This window comes from Drosophila montana, unplaced genomic scaffold (genome assembly GCF_035044405.1).
Source record: "Drosophila montana isolate Dmon_TW-CO22-7 unplaced genomic scaffold, ASM3504440v1 contig_3257_1, whole genome shotgun sequence".
NCBI classification, from domain to species: domain Eukaryota; kingdom Metazoa; phylum Arthropoda; class Insecta; order Diptera; family Drosophilidae; genus Drosophila; species Drosophila montana.
Genome location: NW_026998140.1, coordinates 565,685 through 585,179, shown reverse-complemented (window position 1 = coordinate 585,179; position 19,495 = coordinate 565,685). Strand labels below are relative to the sequence as shown.

The window sequence follows — 19,495 nt, the reverse complement described above, 5'->3', positions numbered from 1 at the left end:
TGAAATTAACGTTGCATATTATATGTTGGCGCCCAACGTGATGGTGCGCTCGGGCACTCAAGTTACTGTGATTAAGACGCGCTCTCTGTGAACTTTAAAGAAACTTTGCTGCCGCTAAGTCTTGATTTTGTGTTTAACTTTTGGATTTATTTACCATATCATATGCCAGACAGGCAGCTGCGCCCTAAACTCTTGGCTTTATCAAAATGTTGCCATTCGCACGCTAAGCTGATTATATTTCGCATGAATTTTCGCCGACACTTGAAACAGTTGCAGCTTAATTATGGGCTCACATGTTGATTATGTAAAGGTAAGCGCAATCAATTATTTTAGTTAATGTATTTGAGTTCGCAGCTCTTTGTCAGGCTTACGTCACAATTAACAACAAACGAAATGAGAGTAATAAAAATCGCATTTAACGTTATGCAATAAAAGCCCATTTATATGTTCTACAATAGTTATGAGTAATTGGTGATTAGCGATAAATTATAAATTACTATATTAAATTTATTACAATTGCCAATTCATAATTATTGAGAGCTCTATTCTCATTAGTGATTACCAATTATTGTTGGATGAATCATTTGTGGGCATTGATTAGGCATTAATTATTATGTTCTATGCTCACAACAAAAATTGTTATATTTAATTTTAGATAATTCCCTTGTTTGTTTTCCTATCCTATGAAAAAAAGGTCTCCTATTTACTAAAAAATTATTACATTTAATTTGATATTTGATTTTATTTGTTTTGGTTTTCCAAATTTCAAATAAGGTAACGATGCAGCGCCAATTTTATATACCCTATACCCATTGAAAGTGGATAAAAAGGGTAAAATGATTTTGATGAAGTGTATGTAACAGGCAGAAAAAAGCATCTCCGACTCCATAAAGTATATATATTGTTGAGCTTTAATAGCCGAGTCGCTCTGGCCATTTCCGTCTGTCCGTATGGTATGAATGCGTTGATCTCAGAACCTATATGAGCTAGAGACTTGAAGTTTTGAACGTAAGTCCTCGTAGTGATTCTCCGATAATGGATAGCTTGCGCCGTTTCCAAGCAATCGATAAAAATTGATACCGAAGTCCTGTTGTTTTAGCAAATCGCTTTGGCTTTAATTTCTAGGGTAACCAAATTTGACATGTAGCTTGTAGTATAGTATATACAGAGCAATTATCTTTGATTTTATAGCTTCCACCCGCATCCCCCTCGACTAACCTGCGCGAAATGCATTTATTGTTGGTAGAAAAAGGTTCAGGGTATCCCCCAGTCGGGCATCCCAACTTGACTACTCTTACTTGTTTCAAGAAGTTATTGCTGAATAGCTACATTTGCCTGACAAAATTCGTGATTAGAGATTCATTAAGCCATAATCATAAGCCCAAATTCTGGCTCAAATTGACTCGTTCAATTTATAATGTGGATAACGAAATATATCTTTGAGCCAACCCGTTTGTTTGAGGAGCTTTAGGCTCAACTGATCCAACCGATACCCGATTTCGTTCGTAGCAATATAATATTTTATTTTCAGTTTGTTTTGCAGCCATCCGGTTGTCAGCCTACTTATGGTCGTGTTTTATCTCCAACCGGAGAATTGCATTAATTCACAACATTCAATTTTGAGTTTTCCCTTTCTGTCTTTGTCATTTGCTAAGCTAGTCACGCTCAAATCAAAGCTCTCACCTGAATAGTGCCACGTTTACGTTGAGATTCAAAGCCGCAAATGCATATGAAAAGCCCCAGCTTATGCATGCCATCTCCAGCAAGACTTCAACCTTATTCGAGTGCATTATTAACTCTGTTGTTGTTTATGCCAGCTATTCAATGTACATATTCATACGCACATAAATACACAATGGAATAGACGAACCAGAATGCACAGCATGCATAATATAATATTCTTTATGTAATATTCAAATGCTGATGGTATTTGTGAATGCATGTTTATTTGATATTTCTGATTTTCCACTTGGATAATATGTGCGTGCGCTTTGTGCATTTATCTAGCATTAAAATGGTTTTCTATATGATAAATTCGAAAGCGTACTTTGAGGAATTTTGTCATTTTAGTTTTTTGGAATTTTTGGCCATGTAACAATTCAAAACATAAATAACTGCTGAGAATCGAATCATGATATGAAGAAATGAAAATCTGGCGGGTACTTAAGATTTTTCCAAAAAAAATCAATAAAAATTTGGTTTGAATATAGAGAACAAATCTTGTGAGGCTTAGACAAAGTTATGTGAGTTTAAGGATTAAATTCCAATTATATTCCAGAATTTATTCCAATTAATATAAATTGTGGCTCAAAATGAGTTTTTTACTCATTTCAACAATCTTAATTGATCAAATATGCAATTAAAATTAAATGAATATTTTAAATAAATGTTGATGCTCATTCAATCATTAAATACATAATATGCCTAATTACGAAAATCGGTTTAGTTTTGAACAAGTTAAAGGAGTACGGAAATCGAGAGAATAGAACTGATTTTCCAGCCTTAAAGCTTTAAGTGTGCTCATACATAGTTGGTCCACATGCGATATGCAATTGCAATTACTCAGCGACGAATGCGTAATTCCAGTTACAGTTAAATTAAATTTTCGTTTTGCCTTCATGTTAAGTTTAAAAGCCGCTTTGCTCATTACGCACACCAGCACGTTTAAGCGTCTCGACGACAGATGGCGCCACATTAATGCATCTGCCTGGGTAACTGGGATACTGGCTGCCCTGCCCGACTGCCCGCGGGGACGACGCATTATCGGCCTGGACATGCGTTGACATACGCAGGAAGCGCATGGATAAGAGGGAAGGGGGGAGGGGAAAGGGGGGAGCTGGGAGGTGGGAGCGTAGGGACCGAAACTGACTTCTTGTGGCGCTGCTGTCGCTCCTTTGCGTTGTCTTCCTTATAATATCGCAGCAATAATTTGATCGTTAAAATGGACACTGCTTTTTAATAGTTTGTGTGTGAGCCCCTGCCACGCCCCGCGCCCCTCGCCCCCCACCTATCGCTGGCCGAGACTTCCCCCTCGGTTTGGCTCGCTTTTCATTTGCTCCCAGCTGCAATTAAATGTATTTTTACGATTGTGCAGCATTTGCAGTGGACGCCTTCTGGTCACTGGCAGACGCCCAACCGCCCCGCCCCGCTCCTGCTGGTAATGAAATTAACAGCATTGCTGGGACGCAGGACTTCGCATTTGCCGCTGTTGTCCTCGCCGGCCATGTCCTGTGATAAACGATCGCCATTGCCAGCTTTAAAATGCCACTTACGAGTAACTGCTGTGAAATGCTTGTTAAGCGTTAAATGGCCAAGAAAAATTTATTTTTTTTGCTGTTTGCCTTTTTGTTGTTATCAGTCTTCTTCTTCTTCTGCTCTTTTTGGCCAGAATGCGTGCTTTGAGTACCTGGGCGTGGCAGTGCTCGATGGCAGCCATAATTGCCGGCAGCGTCGGGCGCCATTTTGATATTAACATTGGGGCAACACACAAGAAAGAGCACACACACACACACACACACACACACACACACACACTCGCACACACTCACACACACACACACTAAGGGGACACACTAGCCCACTTACCTGGCCACAGGTGGCGCTTTAATTTGCGACTTTCACGCGCCTGGGAGCCCTGTCAACACGCCTCGCTCAAGAACCCCAACACCGAGCACTAAGTGAGCCACTATGTCAGACATGCCAGCCACACGACTGGGACCCAGAAGCAGTAGCTGAACAAGGAGCAAGAGGAATTGGAGGGGGGGAGGGGGTGGGGTCAGATCGGTACCTGGCAAGGAACAGGCCATGACGCTGGGGAGTAATTAACACTGCGTCGTTCCAGCCGCGCTGCGCAAACAATGAGAAACTGATGCACTTGTTAATTACATCGTCAACTGATACGGCTGTGGGCGTGGTCAAAGCCGCCAGGGTTGCAACTATATAGAGGTATAGAACATGAATAAAAAAGTGGAAAAATCATTGAACCAAGCAGAAAAACTTGTTTATCAACGCACAAATTTTAGAAGGTTTTATAAATTAATCAGAAATTAACATATCCAATAGAAGATTGATAGACTATTGTGATAGATTAAACATAATGAAAATTGTCGGGAGAAACTAGCGAAATGTTTTAGTGTGACCATATGTCCACTTTTTCTTCTTGCAACTGCTGAACTATAAGACATGATCAACATCCGATCGCTTCTTGCAACATCCAACCACATTTGAACTCGTCATTGGACTATTTTCGACCGTGTTGGACAACGTTAAAGCCTTGTTTGAATAGGCGAAACATTGTCCGACCTCGTCTAGTGGAATATTTGACAAAGTTCGATTGCGTTTGATCATGTTTAAGCTATATGTGAGCTATGACCACGTTCGTTCGCGTCAAGCAACGTGTCTGACAAACGATCGATCATGTTGCACCTCATCAAGCAGCCGCCGACCTTGCTTAACTATGTTTATGAACGCGCTCGACTGCGCTCAACATGATTCAATCGAGCACCGTCTTACAACATCTAGAATCCCCGCATCATGTTTGAAAACATTCTTAGGATCAATAAATAAAGAGAGATGAATATGGCTATGCCCACTTATTTCATGCCCCACAAGTGCAGGACTTTGATTTGAATTTTTCGCCTTACGTTTGCCGAGCATTTTCTTATTGAGCTGCTCTCGAATATCCATAGAATCCAATCTTATGCACATGTCTCCCACCTATTTCATGGAAAAAATAAATCATATGAGCTATCAATTTTTCTAATTTCATAAAAAGGAATTGGCCGTCTTGCTGACAAGCTGGCAGAGTCTGTGCTTGGCCCAACTACCCCGCCTTTGCATATCACGCGCCTCAGGCAAACAATCAACTAAAGCAATATACACACCCGCAGCACACTTATACACACACACCAACACTCACGCCCGCAACACACAAACACCTGGTAAAGGCTTCTACATTTCACGGCATGTGCAAAACTTGGCGCCCAGTTGCAACAGCCGCAGCACTGAGCTAGCCCTTGCTCCCAGTTGCCCCACATCAACTTGCCACCTGGCAGCTGCCACATGGCGACAGCGACATCGACCCCGACAAACATTTTTACACCCTGTATAAATACACAATCTGTGTATAGAGTGGGATACACTTTTGTGAAGAGTATGTTACGAGCTGAATAGCAAGGTATCATATATTCATAAATCATTATGTCAATATACTTGTCGATATTTAATATCTTGGATCATTTTTCGCCTAAAGTATATCTTTTAGACAAAAACCTTCATCAATGCTTTTTCAGCCATAAAAGTTTCACGAGAAGTTATTTTCTATAGTTCAGAGCATTTACCGGTCGAGTACTCTTAAAAAGAGAGGTGTTACAATTAAGTCGAGTTATTATTTTCTACAGTTTAAGGCATATGCACATTTATCTAAATATTTTCGTCTAGCTAAGCACATAATACAGGGTATCCTCTAGTCGAACAATGTCAAAAATGGTCCTAGTATAAAAGTGTCACGATAACAAATTTTTTCCCTATTCCGAAGTAGATGCCAAGCATATATGAGAGCTGGCTACACCACATTTGAGTACAGGGTATCCCTCGATCGAGTACTTTTAAATATAAAACTGTTGCCAGCTACTCAATAGCACCTCGGTTGAATACTCATAAATAGAGAAATGTCAATTTTCTTCAATTTGGTGCAAAGAGTATACATAAATGATTGCTTTTTTGCAACTTCGTCCTATATTACGGGGTATACAACTACAGGGTATCTACCAGTTGAGTATTCTTAAACTAAGAAACAAGGAAAACAATTTTCTAAGGTGTTAAGCAAGGTGTGTACACATACGAATAGTACCAGCTACTTTATCAGTCATTATAGGGTATCAACCCGTCGAGCATTCTCGATTAGTTTTTGCATGTTTTTTGCTGGTCGCGTTATTTGCAGCTTTCATGCATCGACTGCGTATTTTAGCCGACGGCAGCGACGCTGACGCAAGTTTGTGTGCCCTTTTCCAAAACGCGGGCGTTCGGGGGCGTGGCAGGGCAGCTTTTTTTTTTTGAGTAAATATCCAAACTGAAGTGCAGCGCGGCTGCTGAAATTTTTATGCGCCACCAACACCACAGAGTGCAACAACAACAAAAAAATGAAGAAAATTCAAAACTAAACTATAAAAAAAAAAATGTTGTGAAAAACCGCTGCACACGTGTGCAAACGAAGGCGACTCTAAATGTGTGCAAGTGTGTGTGTGTGTGTGTGTGAGAGATTGTGTGTGTGTGTGTGTGTGCGAGTATGCGTGTCTATTTGCAGAGTTTCTTTTTGGGCAAACGCGGCTTTTGCTGTCGTCGTCGTCGTCGCCAACAGTTTTGCACAAAAAAAAATGTATATATGTAAGCGTACGCCCACCTGCCAGCTACCTGCCACGCCCACTCGCGAGCAGCAGCAGCAGCAGCCGCAGCAGCCCAGCATAAATTTCCATTACCGTTGACAAATATTTACACATCGACCTCAATTCATATTCCTTTTGATGCAGTTGCTTTTAGTTGCTGCTGCAGTTGGTCGCAATGAAGGATTTTACGGGACAGGAACATTATGCTAGTTATACCCTGTAGCCATCGCAAATGCTTACTAAAGGGGGTATTTTAAGGTTATGCAAATGTAACAGGTTGGATAGGTGAATAGATAAGATATATCATCTGGCAGTCTATCTGTTATTTTCCTATATTTTATTTAATTACTTTTTTGATACTTTCCCTAATATTATTTCAATACTTTATTTACTCATTTTCTTTTTATACCCCAAGATCATTAAATACTCTTAATTGGCCCCGGGTTGTGTGGATTACTCGAAGACTTTTTAACTAGACTAAACTAGAAACTTTCGAGATTTTAGTTTGACAGATCCCTCGCGAGCTGGTTCCATTCTTACATAATCGATAATAACATTGATTTCTAGCCTTAGTTTCTCTAAATTATTAGCGCCAAAGACATAAATTTTTAAATATAGGATGTCTTTACTGTATAAACCGATCAAGTACATATCTCGCCTAACCATTTGCTACTCCCAAAGAAATTTTAAATAATAATATTACCTTTAAAGAAAAACTTGATTAGTGGTATATACACATACTTGAATGTCATCCTTATGCCCTTACACGGATAATCACGGATATAATTAAACAATGCACCTTTCTTTTAGTCTGGGACTGAGAAGTAGAGAGCATAGAGAGAATAATGCTAGATAAAATAAATATCTATTTAGATAGTATCTCATAGTCTAGCACTGACAAACATTCTGCCTTGTTTGAGGTTGGGCCAGTAACTGCCAGAAGCCACTGTGCGGCCAGCTATTACTTAAGAGCCCGAGTAGGCGCTGCTCGAAGAGTGAGGCGAGAGGGTTTTTTTTTACAGGGGGCTAGTCTAGAATTGTGACAATAGTTGAAACGATTTTCCATTTACGCTTAGAAAAAAAAAAACAGAATAAACAACAAACAATGTTCCAAATCGCATGTTGCTCAGCGTGGCTGCTGTTGGTGCTGTTGCTGGCGTTGCCACCTGGTCGCAAGGCGGAAGTGTTTCGCCATCGCTTGACCATCTTTGCGGAAGCGGGTCGCATGGAATGCTATCATCAGCCCGTGGCTGCCACAGAGATCATAATACTGGAATATCAGGTGATACACGGCGGCCAGGGCGAGGCGCACATCAATTTCAATCTGATGGATCCGCATCGCAAGCTGCTCGCCGCGGATCACAAGCAGCACAATAAGAAGCACCGCATGGAGGCGAACGAGACGGGCATCTATAAATTTTGCTTTGACAATACGATTAGCTCGTTCAATCAGAAAATTGTTGCCTTTCATCTGGAGATTGCGGCGGGCAATCATGAGGAGCTGGAGCGCCAGCAGCTGATCAAGGAGATGACCACGGACTATCAATTCGATCGCGCCTACACGCACATGCACGACTACGTCACGAAGATCGGGCTGAATATGATGCGATCGCGCCAGACACAGGACTATATACGCACCCTCGAGGCCAGGGATCGCAAGCTGGCCGAGTCCAGCTTTACCATGGTCAACAATTGGTCCTGTGCCCAGTTTATTGCCATGATTATTGTCGGCATGCTGCAGGTCTTTATGCTGCGCAGCATTTTCAACACCGATGGACGTTTCTACAAGTTGTGGAGGAAAATTTGATTCCGAGTCGCAATTTACTTGAAAATGTGAATGTGCTCATAAGTGGAAGCTAGTTGAATAAATCAAAAATGAGTCTAGAAAATACAGTTGAATGTAGATAAAAAAGCGAGTGTTTGTAAGGTATTTAAATGCATAAAGTTATTAATATGCGAATTAACCTTTCCAACACTGTCTTTTAAGTGAATATGTATAGAGTTTTGTATTCACAAAGGTCACAAGCTTGCAGTCCAATTCAAATATAAACTCAGCATCAAATAAGTGTCAATATAATTAAGCAGCTATTGCATTTATCAGTTTGGTCAGTGTTGGAAAACGTGAGCATTCAACCAATTTTTGACTATACTAACATTTTATGATACTCCGACACGCAATTATATGTTAAGAGTAAGGATGAATACAATCGATAGCTCCATCATTTGATTGAAGGCTTTTTAGCATTGATTGTTATGTAATATTTATAAATAAAGTTACCTTAACCTTTGTGAAATATTTTAAAATGTTTCAAATGATTCGAGCACTGCTAGTAACAAATGCGTGGGGCAACATGTTATTCTTCGCCACTCCCCATAATAAAAATAATTATTTAGTTTATTCCTTAAATGTTTATCACTGCATTTATTATTCAATTAATTTAATTGAAGTTTTTCCAAGAAGAGCCTTCCAGTTCTATCCACAAACGACTTTGCTATCGACTCTAGCACCTTGATCTTATTAATAGCCTTAACTTGTTGAGAATTACAAGCATTAAGCAGCGAAAAAGCAAAGCGAAAAGCATACAACAATATATATTTCTACTCTTAAAACACTGACACTCTTTGAGTCCATTATAATATCCAATAAATATTGAAAAACTTTGTTTAAAGTGCTTACAGCTTGTCTTTTGCTGAGACACTTTCCACGCCCCCCTCTACCCCCTTTACCCGACAGCCCTGCCTTGTGCCCTGCCCTCAATCAGTCAATGTTATTTTCGATAGCCCACAAAATTTGTTAGGACATGAAATGAAATCAGTGCCAAACTCTGGCACTGCCGACGCCTCTAAGCCCTTGAACCACGCCCAGCGTTTGACATTTAGCTCGGAGCAGCTTTAAGGAAAGAAGCGGCAGCTGCCACACAGCCACAATGAGAATTAAGCCCCTTAAATTGTGAAGGTCAGCCACAGAAATGGCTCATGAATTATTAAAAACGAGTCAAAAGTGTGGCCAAAGTTGCCACTACTTGACCCTAATCCAAGGCGAACAACAAGAAGAAGACAATGATTGCAAAATGCTAAGCCAAATGCTAACTCCCGACCCCCTCCCGATTCCCTCCCCGACCCCGTCCCGCGCCCACCAATTCCTCAAGCGAACCGCAGAACCGAAAATATATCATGACATGAAAATATATTTTGACATGCCAACAATGCAAGGCTGAAGGCAATTGTTTGGCCTGGTCCAGGCTGTTGACTCTACTAGCCAGTGGGCGTGGCAGCCGCCTATTTCTGCAAAATTCTCCAGCATCTCAGAGTCGAGTGCTCGAAGTAGCACTTTAAATTAATGAACCGAGATTAAGCAAGACAAATTGTTGTTGCCCCACAAATTCTCCTATAGAGGCAAATTGTTTTTCGCTTCGCACCGAAAAATCGACAAGAAAAAAAAATGTATATAAAATTATTTGTTTGCTGCCTGGGCTGAAAAGAAAATTTGCAATTTATTGTTATTGATATTTGTGTAAATATTTGCCAGCCACCGAGGGCCCAGACAAGGGGCGAGAGCGCAAGAAGCGGCGAGACACAAGACTCGCAATTAAGAATTTAAGCGCAGAACGTGGCCACAAAATGTTGCATGCAACGTACATTTTCCGGCCCGTTGTCAACGCCCCTGACATACAAATTTACAACTGCTTTGTGTCGAGTAAATAAATTTTGCATTTGCATTCGTCCGGCTAACAATTTTTACCAGCTCCTACTCCTACTTTCACTTCGACTCTCTCGAATCTCATGTGTGCAAAATGCAGCCAATTGTAAACTTTTCACTTGATTCTACGTTTTTTTTTTCTTTTCCCTGCATTTCGTTTTTTTTCTGGCTACTGCAGAAAATATTCATTGAATTTCCTAGTGACAAACGACAAGTTGTCACTCAGTGCCGAAAAAACAAACTATCTGGCAAGGAGCCGATGCCTAAATACCCTATATATGCTGTAAATTTTATTGAGCATGCACTAAATGTGTCAGAGGCTAGCTCTGGCTTAGGACGAACTTATCTGAACGTAGAAAGAATGTCGTTGATCCGGTTGATGGTTCAAACTAATGTCTCGTTTTTGCGTTCGGTTTTTAGGCCAGGGTTGCCACCACTAATTTCATTTGTATGCCACATAGAGTTCGCAATTTGTAATCTAAAAATAATAAATATTTTTTCTTGCTGCTTCTTTTAAATATAAGAATTGTATATATTCAACATATTCTAGGTAACTCTCACAGTATACAACCTTCTAGGAATGTTTGCAATTGTTTTCAGATATAATTTATTTTCTCTACAAAATGGGTTTTTGCTCGTTTTGTGTTTGAGTTGAGCTGCTTTTTGGGCCAGCTGGGCCGTTTCAAGATTCCGTATTATGTTAAAACATTTAAATTCAGGGTTCAGCCTAAGGCCAGCTTTAAAAACGTTATAGTATTGTATTCCAAATTGTTTCAAATATTGATAATCTCTTTAGATTAAAAGCTCAAAGCTATGATTGATCAAGATATCCTGGACTCAAGAGAGCATTTGCTTCTCTTAAGACTTTATATATATAAGACTTGCTCTAGATAGCTGGAAGAGCGCTTAAGTTTTTCTTAACAGTACTAATTTAAAATAATTTTCATCACTTATCTCTCATAGTTATACAACACTATTATTCCTAAATTGCCCAACACAGCTTTCAATTGTCATTCAAATAACCCCTTTCCCCTGCTTGACATATGGACCGCTTAAATTGTACTACCCGCAGCTAGTGTAAGAAGTAGAAGAAAAAAAACACAAATAGAATTTTCAAGTTGTTGAACAGCAACAAATTTATTACCGTATGCTGCATGCATGAGCTGCTCTTAATATAAATTCCAATCAAAGTCAGTGAGAACAGAGTTGGAACCAAAAAAAGAAAACAATGCACATTGTAGAGGGGCATTACGACAGCGCCATAAGAGATGGAACTCAAAGTTCAGCATGCCACGATTCAAATAAATAAGCAATTTGCAACAGCAACAAGAGCTGGGGAAAAACAGTTGCCACAACTGACATAAAACGCAATGAAGCAACAATTTTTTGTGTGTCAGCGAATTACGCAAGGAATGAAAGTGGAGACAGAAGCCGGACGGACGCCGGGACGCGGACTGGTAGGCGGAATCTGACGCTGGTGGGCAAGGACATTTTGCGCTGTTTTGGCCAAAGCGCTTCAAAGTGCTTCTTAACGAAGCTTAAAAGCAACGCCAACGGCGACAACAACAACAACAACAACTGTTGCAGCTTCGATTTGGTGTGGAAATTGCTGTGGGTCTTGCTGTACGTTTGCTGCCTAGGCGACTCGACGGCCACGCCCACTATTCGACAAGCTTTCAGCTGCTGTTGTTGTTGCTGCTGCTGCTGCCAGGGTTGCCAATTCAGCCATTTTCTAGCTAAATAGCTAGTCTAATTTGCAAGCGCCTGCAATTCTGTCCTTTTTTTTTTAAACTGACTCAGCTATTTATTGAAAAATATAGCAAAGGCAGCTATATTACCTTGTCTAAACTAACACTGTTTATTTTGGATTATGTGGCAGCCCTGTTCATTGCCTATCGATAGTTTTAAACATGTCTCATCTCTAATCATATTTGGCTGAACATTATGCACTAAGTTTAACTGTGGCCCAGCTTACTTATAAGCATAACACAGCTCCTTTTAGCTATTTTTAGCTATTTCTAATAGTGGATTCAGCTATATTTTTGAAGCGACAGCTGGCAACACTGGCTGCCGCTGCTGCTGTTCAGCGAAGTATGCCAAAGTCGTGGTCGTTGCGGGCATTAAATGGTTTGCTTAGGTTGCTCAAAGGTTGCGACACGAAATTCAACTGGATTTGGTTTATGCGTAACGGGTACTTGCGGTTAAGATGGGCATTATGTCGCCCACCAGTTATGGTCGCCAGAGCCTGAATGCCCTGCAAACGAGCCGAACTGGCGGCTGCTCTCGCTCAGCACACAAATTTCAACTCTGATTAAGTATGGGGTCATTTTAATATTATTTATATGCATGCCAGTACGAATTACCAGGCCTTGCTCGAGCTACGATTTATGCTTCAAATTATGAACATCACTTTTCCATCCATTTTCCGCCCGTGGAATGCGCGAATGTACTAAGAGATATGACCTTAAGTCCGTATAGTGTATAAATATGAACATAATTTAGTATAAATTAAGACATATTTTAAACCCTGTTCCATGTCTACGACTAAGACAGTTCTACGTTCATTTTCCAGCCTAAGATGCTAACCCCAAACTTATGCTAAGATGCTTACCCTAAACTCATACAAATCCTATACATCATTTTCCACCCATTTTCCGCATGTGGAATGCGCGCATGTACTAAGAGATATGACCTTAAGTCCGTCTAGTGTATGAATATAAACATAATTTAGTATAACTTATGACATATTTTAAACCCTGTTCCATGTCTACTACTAAGGCAATTCTACGTTCATATTTCAGCCTATTAAGCTAAACCCTGCTGCTTTGCTTACTTGATTAATTTACTGGGCTCATTTAATTGTTTCTTTTGCAGCTATTTACTCTGAAATATTGATTAAGCATAGTTAAAAAGGTTTCTATAAGCGAGCTTCATTTAAACGAAGCACATTTTATCGTCTTATTCTCTCTATTCTCGTGTAATCTGAACAAAGCGCCGCAAATCCAATCAGAACGGAAGGCGGACTAATTTAATAAGCCACCAAACGTTGCTTACAAATGAAGCTATAAAGACTTCCTGCGCTTAAACGCCATGTGCCAGCGGACGCGAACTAAGCGCCAGGATATTCACTATTTTAGCGGTTAAAACACAAGAATTCCGGCATACCCCAAGCGCATTGTAGTTGCCCGCAGGACTGGCACCTAAGACAGAGCCGCCGTGCCTGATCCTGTTTGCACTGACTGCCTGCCCCCCCCCCCCCTCGACCCTGGCTCGTGTCCATGCGCGAGTCCATTTCGAGCGCTACCGAAAAACGTAAATGGAATCCTTTTCACCTGGCCAACTTCGATGAGTGAGTGGGGTTGGGTTGGGCTAGCCGCAAGCCATTCGACTCTAGGCGACACGACTTTACCTTCATTTGCGGTTAATTTCGCCTTAGTGCGCTTGCCGTTATCCTTGCAATCCTTGGCCAAGTCCTTGCCAACTGTCACAAGTAAGTGGCAGCGGTGCGTGGCAATTGAAGTGCAGCCTCCTGCTCAGAGCCAAGTTGTTTGGCTTAGTGCAGCTTTGTCCTTGTTGTCCTTGTTGTCCTTGCTGTTATCCTGCCCCATCTCTGTCGCCTCTGTCCCCGTCTGGCGTGTAGCTTTTATTCGCCTAATTTCCGCTGCGCCACCCGCATCCTGCCGCTAATTGACGCCGCTTAGCGTCAGCCCAAAATCTATAAACACGATACACGCACAGCTACTGAGACGCATCCTTGTGATCCACCTCCCTCCCTTCCCCCTCCTACACACACTTCGCTTGTTTTATGTGTGCGTCCTTAAGCATAATAAATCTGTTTATCTCTCTGTGCTTAATGGCTGCCAATGTCCCGGCATTGTCCTCGGCCCGCTTAAAACTTGCTGCCTTACCTGGCGAGGCGATAAAAAGTTTTCTTGCGCCTTTTGTGGCTTCTTTTTATACCCTCGCCCGGGCTAGGGTGTGGGGCATTATAATGCTGTCATCAAATATGCAACGTTTTGTGGATTGTTCTTAATTAGTAATAATAGTCTGTCGTTATTAACATGCCCATTCGTATGTGTCTCTATTCCTTTTGAAAGCTAGCGGCATGAGAGCTTGTCTTTGGTAGCTGTACATATATTATTTCGTATTTGGATTCGGTTCGGATAGCTATATGTATAACCATAAAAGGCTTTCGTTTTGAATAAAAGCTGTTTTTGGGTTTTCAAGATAACTCAACCTTCTTAAAACAAATAAGCAGTTAAACAGATAAGAGATAAACTAAAGAACTTAAGAAATTAAAGGAGAAAATCGGTTGAGTTTTGACCGAGTTATGAGGGTGGAAAATTTTGACCTATGTCTATATAGGATATTTGAGGGTACCGTTTTTCACATGAATTTTGACCTAAAATAGTGTTGTCAGATTTAGATGCCAATTTGATTAAGAGGCCAAACCATGAACAAAAAGCCAAACCTAATGAAAATCGGTTGAGTTTTGACCAACTTATGACGGTGGGAAATTTTTAACCTATGTCTATATAGGATATTTGAGGGTAAACCCCTGCCTTGCCCTCGGCACGTTGAAAATAAAATCTGTTAAAGTTCTTCGAAAATTAAAGCAATTTTCGAGGCCTACAGGCAAAAGTGTTGGCTAATACGAATGGCATATTTGTGTGAATGAGAAAATGATGGTGATTTTAATTTTGGGAGGAATGTGAATAATTGCCTAAATACAAAATACTCCTCATTTGTATATACTATACTATTCTATACTATACATTCAAAATTTGTAACATCTTGTTTTAATTATATACTAGGTATGCTTAAGGAACCATGACTCAAAGTAGATATTTATCGATATGATGATAAAGGGAGGAGGAGGTATGGAAAATATATTCCACATTGAAAAGTTCTAGCATCAAAAAAGTAACAACTGCAAATGGGATATTGTGCAAAACCAATATACTCTTTTAACTTTTTTAGCAAGCGTAAGAAACTGAACACGCACAAGACCTTTGTGAAACAGCCGAAAAGAAGATATCCCTGCCTGGAAGAGTATTGAATCTTCGCAATCCCAATTCGAAAACATTTCTTGCTGGTTGGTATTCAACATTTGACAGTCAAATTTGTGCGCTATTTGTTGAGATTATCTTGCACAGACGGCAGCACTGTGAAGCCTCGCCACGAAACCGAAAGGAATTGCGCCGTGAGCGAGTTGATGAAGCAACCACAAAGCGAGTTTAGCCGCGAATAGTTGCCAAATATTCCTCATGTTCCTATATAACCTTTGAGGCTTTAACACCGGGACAGCAAGCAGAACAACAGAACATCGCGTGACCACGAATCCTCCCCTCGAATCCAATCCAATTCAATCCGGTCGCTGTCTGCGGTCGAGCCAGTGGACACCGCAAACAACTCCCAAGTTCCGCGTCCCAAACTCGAAGGAAACCGCAAAATGGCAAAACAATCAACATGCAACGAGTCGAGTGTTGGAATACGTCGAATGTGTCTGTGATATATGAGTGTGTACATGTGTACATATTTTGCGTGTGTTTGTGTGTGCACAGGACGCAGGATGTGTGCACTGGCTGGAGGCAAAGCGTATGAGCCGAGTACAAAAGAACGAGGTGGCAATTGTTTGGATTGACAAGAGAATGCGAACTACAGTTGCCAAAGGAAAATCGAATCGGTTAGTCAAATTTCCACTGCGGAATGTGGCCAAAAGTCGATCAAAAGTTAGTCCAACAGGATTTACTATTGGATTACAAGTGTAGTTGCAGCTGCAGTCAGACCTCAAATATGTGAACTAGTTCCTCTTCGTTATGATCTAGTTAGACGACAACTATGCCTCTGTATTAAGATATGCACAGAATACATCACGATATCATGATATAGCTGCGCTGCACTATAAGATTCGACATGCTCTAAAAGTATGGTATTTCATAAGAACTGGTTCCACTGAATATGTTTTATAAGAAATCGCGGTGATATACATATGTATATAAAAATGACAGGGAAGCTAGTTAAACGTAGCTATAAGAATATAATATAGGCAAATATGTTGCTGAGCGGAACTAGTTCTACCATCCTTTTCTTCTTCCCAGCTTAGGATACGTATACATACATGATAAAAGAACTAGTTCCATTTTCTAACATACACAGGCGATAAATTGACCAGCTCCCTTTTTTTTTGACCATGTAAAAAATTATCCCTATAAACCAATCTATTTGTAGCACATGCTAAAGTAGCCATTTTAACTCAGTTATGGTATTGCTTGAAATATAATATCTGTATTAATATGAGTATTAGAAGTTGTAGTTCTAGTATTAAAACTAGTTTGCCCTAATAAATAACAAAATATAAGATGTATAACAAGGCTTTTAAATATGGTCAGATAAATGACAGATAGTTCCCATCAGATTTAAAATATAATATTATATGGATCGAAAAGGGAACTAGTTCGGCATATGAAAATTTGATGAATTAATAACAACTTTCTGTTTTCAAAGTGTTAATTATAATATATACATGAATATCATATTCGAGCTAGTTTCGCAGTATATAATATAAATATGAAAAAAATAAGAAACTATTTTGGCTAAATTAAAATCGAGTATAAACAAATATATAGTATAACAACCGACTGATTTGGTTGGAATTGTTAATGAATCGGTTCAATATTAAAACATAATGAGCTAGTTCTTGACTCGGTTCAATATTTAAATATACTAGATAATGAGCTAGTTCCGCTCTGTAGAATTTGAATATCAATATTCATTAGTATATTCATATGAATGTGTTTAATATAGGAACTAGTTCATCTTAGCTCTGCTTTGTATACGCAGTTATAAGAAATGAACCAGTTTTGCTCAGCTTTTAAAAAGTAAGATATATAAATATATATTTATATAAATTGGATAGTAATAAAGCTGAAAAGTCAATTAGTTTATAATAATATTATATCAAAATTTCCCACAATCTTGAGGTGCAAACCAAACTTTGCTTTAAAGTGTATGAAGAACAGTTCGTATATTTAAAGTTTCTTGTTCGTTCAGTGTTCAAGTTCAATTTGTTGCACATAACAAGCCTCAAAGTAATTCTGGTTAATAAGTTCCTTAAGCTGATTAAAGCGCTAAAACAGAAATGAAACACAGCAAACGGAAACTTTGCGTGTTGCCTAAACCCAAACTCAAACCCAAATCCAACCCCACCCGTCGCCCATTATATCCGCATCAGCCCAACCGCGAGGCTAGCTAATTCGTTTTGTATTTAATTGTATTTCTAGTTTCTCAATTTGGGAGTCGAGTGTCTGTTGTACAAATCCAATTCACAATTGGCCAAAACTTCTGTGTTTACCACTTCGCGCCGTTTGGCTGTCCATGTGCCAGTCGAAGAGGCCGAAGGGCAAAGAAGATTTTTGGTCAGAATACTTTGATGAAGTTTGCTTTCGGCCTCAGCGCCTCAACCAGCCGGAAGTGGCAGCCAAAAGTCTTAGTCAAGTGCTCTCCGGCAATTGTGTTCTATGGGCCCCTCTCAAGTGCCGGCCCAGACGAATCGACAATTGTTTCCTTGAAGTGGCCCAGTAAAATGTGGCAGTTAAAGCCTTCAACTAGGCAACAATATGAGCTCGTAATTTAACCAATTTTTAGTTATTTGAACAGCATTTGGCGCTGCCAACGCGGCCCAAAGCTGCAATTGGCACTTGAAACTAGAAACTTGAAACTTTTATAATAAGCGCATTGAATTCCCATTAATATGGATATATGAACACGCAAGTAAGTTGCACTCGGGTGTTATCGACTGAAGAATACTCTCTAGTTACTTCTCAAATAAATTGCAAATTAATTAAGGTTTTCGATTAGGAGTTACCCAATCTTTTTACGGCTTTCTGCCAATCGAACGATGAACGAGAATATATTTTTAAGATTCAATCCAGCATACTCTTTTTCCGCTCTACGAACAGCGTATAAAATAGAAATATCAAATGCAATGATTTATAGAAATTTAATAATGCTGCCAGACTGTTGCTATTTCCTGCAACAACTTGGCAGCACTTAAGAGTTGGAAGCTTTTTATCTCACCTTTTGTCAAACATTTTCGGCGAGGAGAACTTTTATGGAAACGATATTTAAATATATTCATTGGGCAAACTTGCAAGAACAAAAAGAGAACTAATAGACGGCGCCACTATGTACGGACGCAGGGCAGGTTGGGTATTGTGAGGGGGGGCGTGGCAAACAATGGCAGCTGTTGCCGCACGCTGAAACTTTGGGCATCAAGTGAAAAACAAGTGGACACTGGCAGCTGATGTTGACACGGCCAAAGAGGCGGCCATTTGGCTGGCCCACGGCCTGGGTCGGTCCAGGGGGGTTGGCAATGGCGACAGTTTAAGTGTCAACTGTGTAACGGTAAATTGCATGCAAAAGTTGACGCTAGATGGCGCTAGTCCGTACACTACAAAACTAGCATCAGCTGCCGCTCGTTTGGCCATTTGAATGGAGGTTATGTGTGTGTGTGTGTGTGTGTGTGTGTGTGTGTGTGAGTGGGTGTGTGTGTGCTTGTGGTACACTCGGATGACAGAGTATGAGCAGTTGCTGGGGACGGGGAGCTACGTTGATAAAGGATGACACTGAGCGTTTTGGGATGTTGAGATGAGAATTTCTAGCAAAAATTGTTAAATCATCGGACTAAAACTTTAAGAGAACATAATTTTAATTTCTATATAAATACACTGTATTTATAGCGAATATTGGCCTATACAAATACGAACCTCAAAATGAATTTTTATAATAAAGACCTGCATACTAAGGTTTGAAAGTAATCATTAAAAATATAGTGTTGCCTGCTTTTATGCGGCAGCACATAATGCTGCATGCTTTCAAGCATACATAATGCAATGCACCAAAAGTATTGCATACTTTTGCGCTGCGCCAAAAGCTCGTAATTTTCAGATTTTACTGCATACTTTTTTGGGCTTTCGAATGAGCTACTTTAACTTGGCCATGTTGCTGTTTTCTTTAAGATCTGACTATATGCCCGTAATATTTTGAAAATTAAAATTAAAAGTTACACTCAAAACAGGGTAATTTTGAGGGATATATATAAATAATGTACATTAAACTATTTTATAAACGCAAAAAGAAATTAATAAGATTATTAAAATAATTAGGAATTAAAAAACATAAAAGAAAGAAAATAACCTATTTTCTCAATGCACACGATTTGGGGTTGGCGTGGACAAAAACTTCGCACCTTCTCCTTGTCTGTTAGGGGTACTCATGAGAAAATATATATTATTAGAGCTGCAATGGCAAGAAACTGGAGAATAAGACGCAACTTGGGCCCAACCATTAAATAATGTTTAATTTGAAAAATTAAAGATCACATGTGCTCATACATACACAAACAATTATT

General features: G+C 39.8%; 1 protein-coding gene and 1 long non-coding RNA gene across 2 annotated transcripts in view; one reads left to right on the top strand and one right to left on the bottom strand.

Moving 5' to 3' along the window:
- LOC135434001 (uncharacterized) overlaps nt 1-19,495 on the bottom strand; it is a 218,872-nt gene that overhangs the window by 18,858 nt on the left and 180,519 nt on the right. The gene's annotated exons all lie outside the window — the stretch shown is intronic.
- On the top strand, nt 7,461-8,276 carry LOC135434002 (transmembrane emp24 domain-containing protein 5). Its single transcript, XM_064690335.1, has one exon. It carries the CDS (start codon nt 7,489-7,491, stop codon nt 8,188-8,190), a length of 702 nt encoding a protein of 233 aa, XP_064546405.1. The 5' UTR covers nt 7,461-7,488; the 3' UTR covers nt 8,191-8,276.

Bases quoted from the DNA above. Each gene is read 5' to 3' on its own strand.
- LOC135434002 (XM_064690335.1), top strand. From the start codon at position 7,489: ATGTTCCAAATCGCATGTTGCTCAGCGTGGCTGCTGTTGGTGCTGTTG.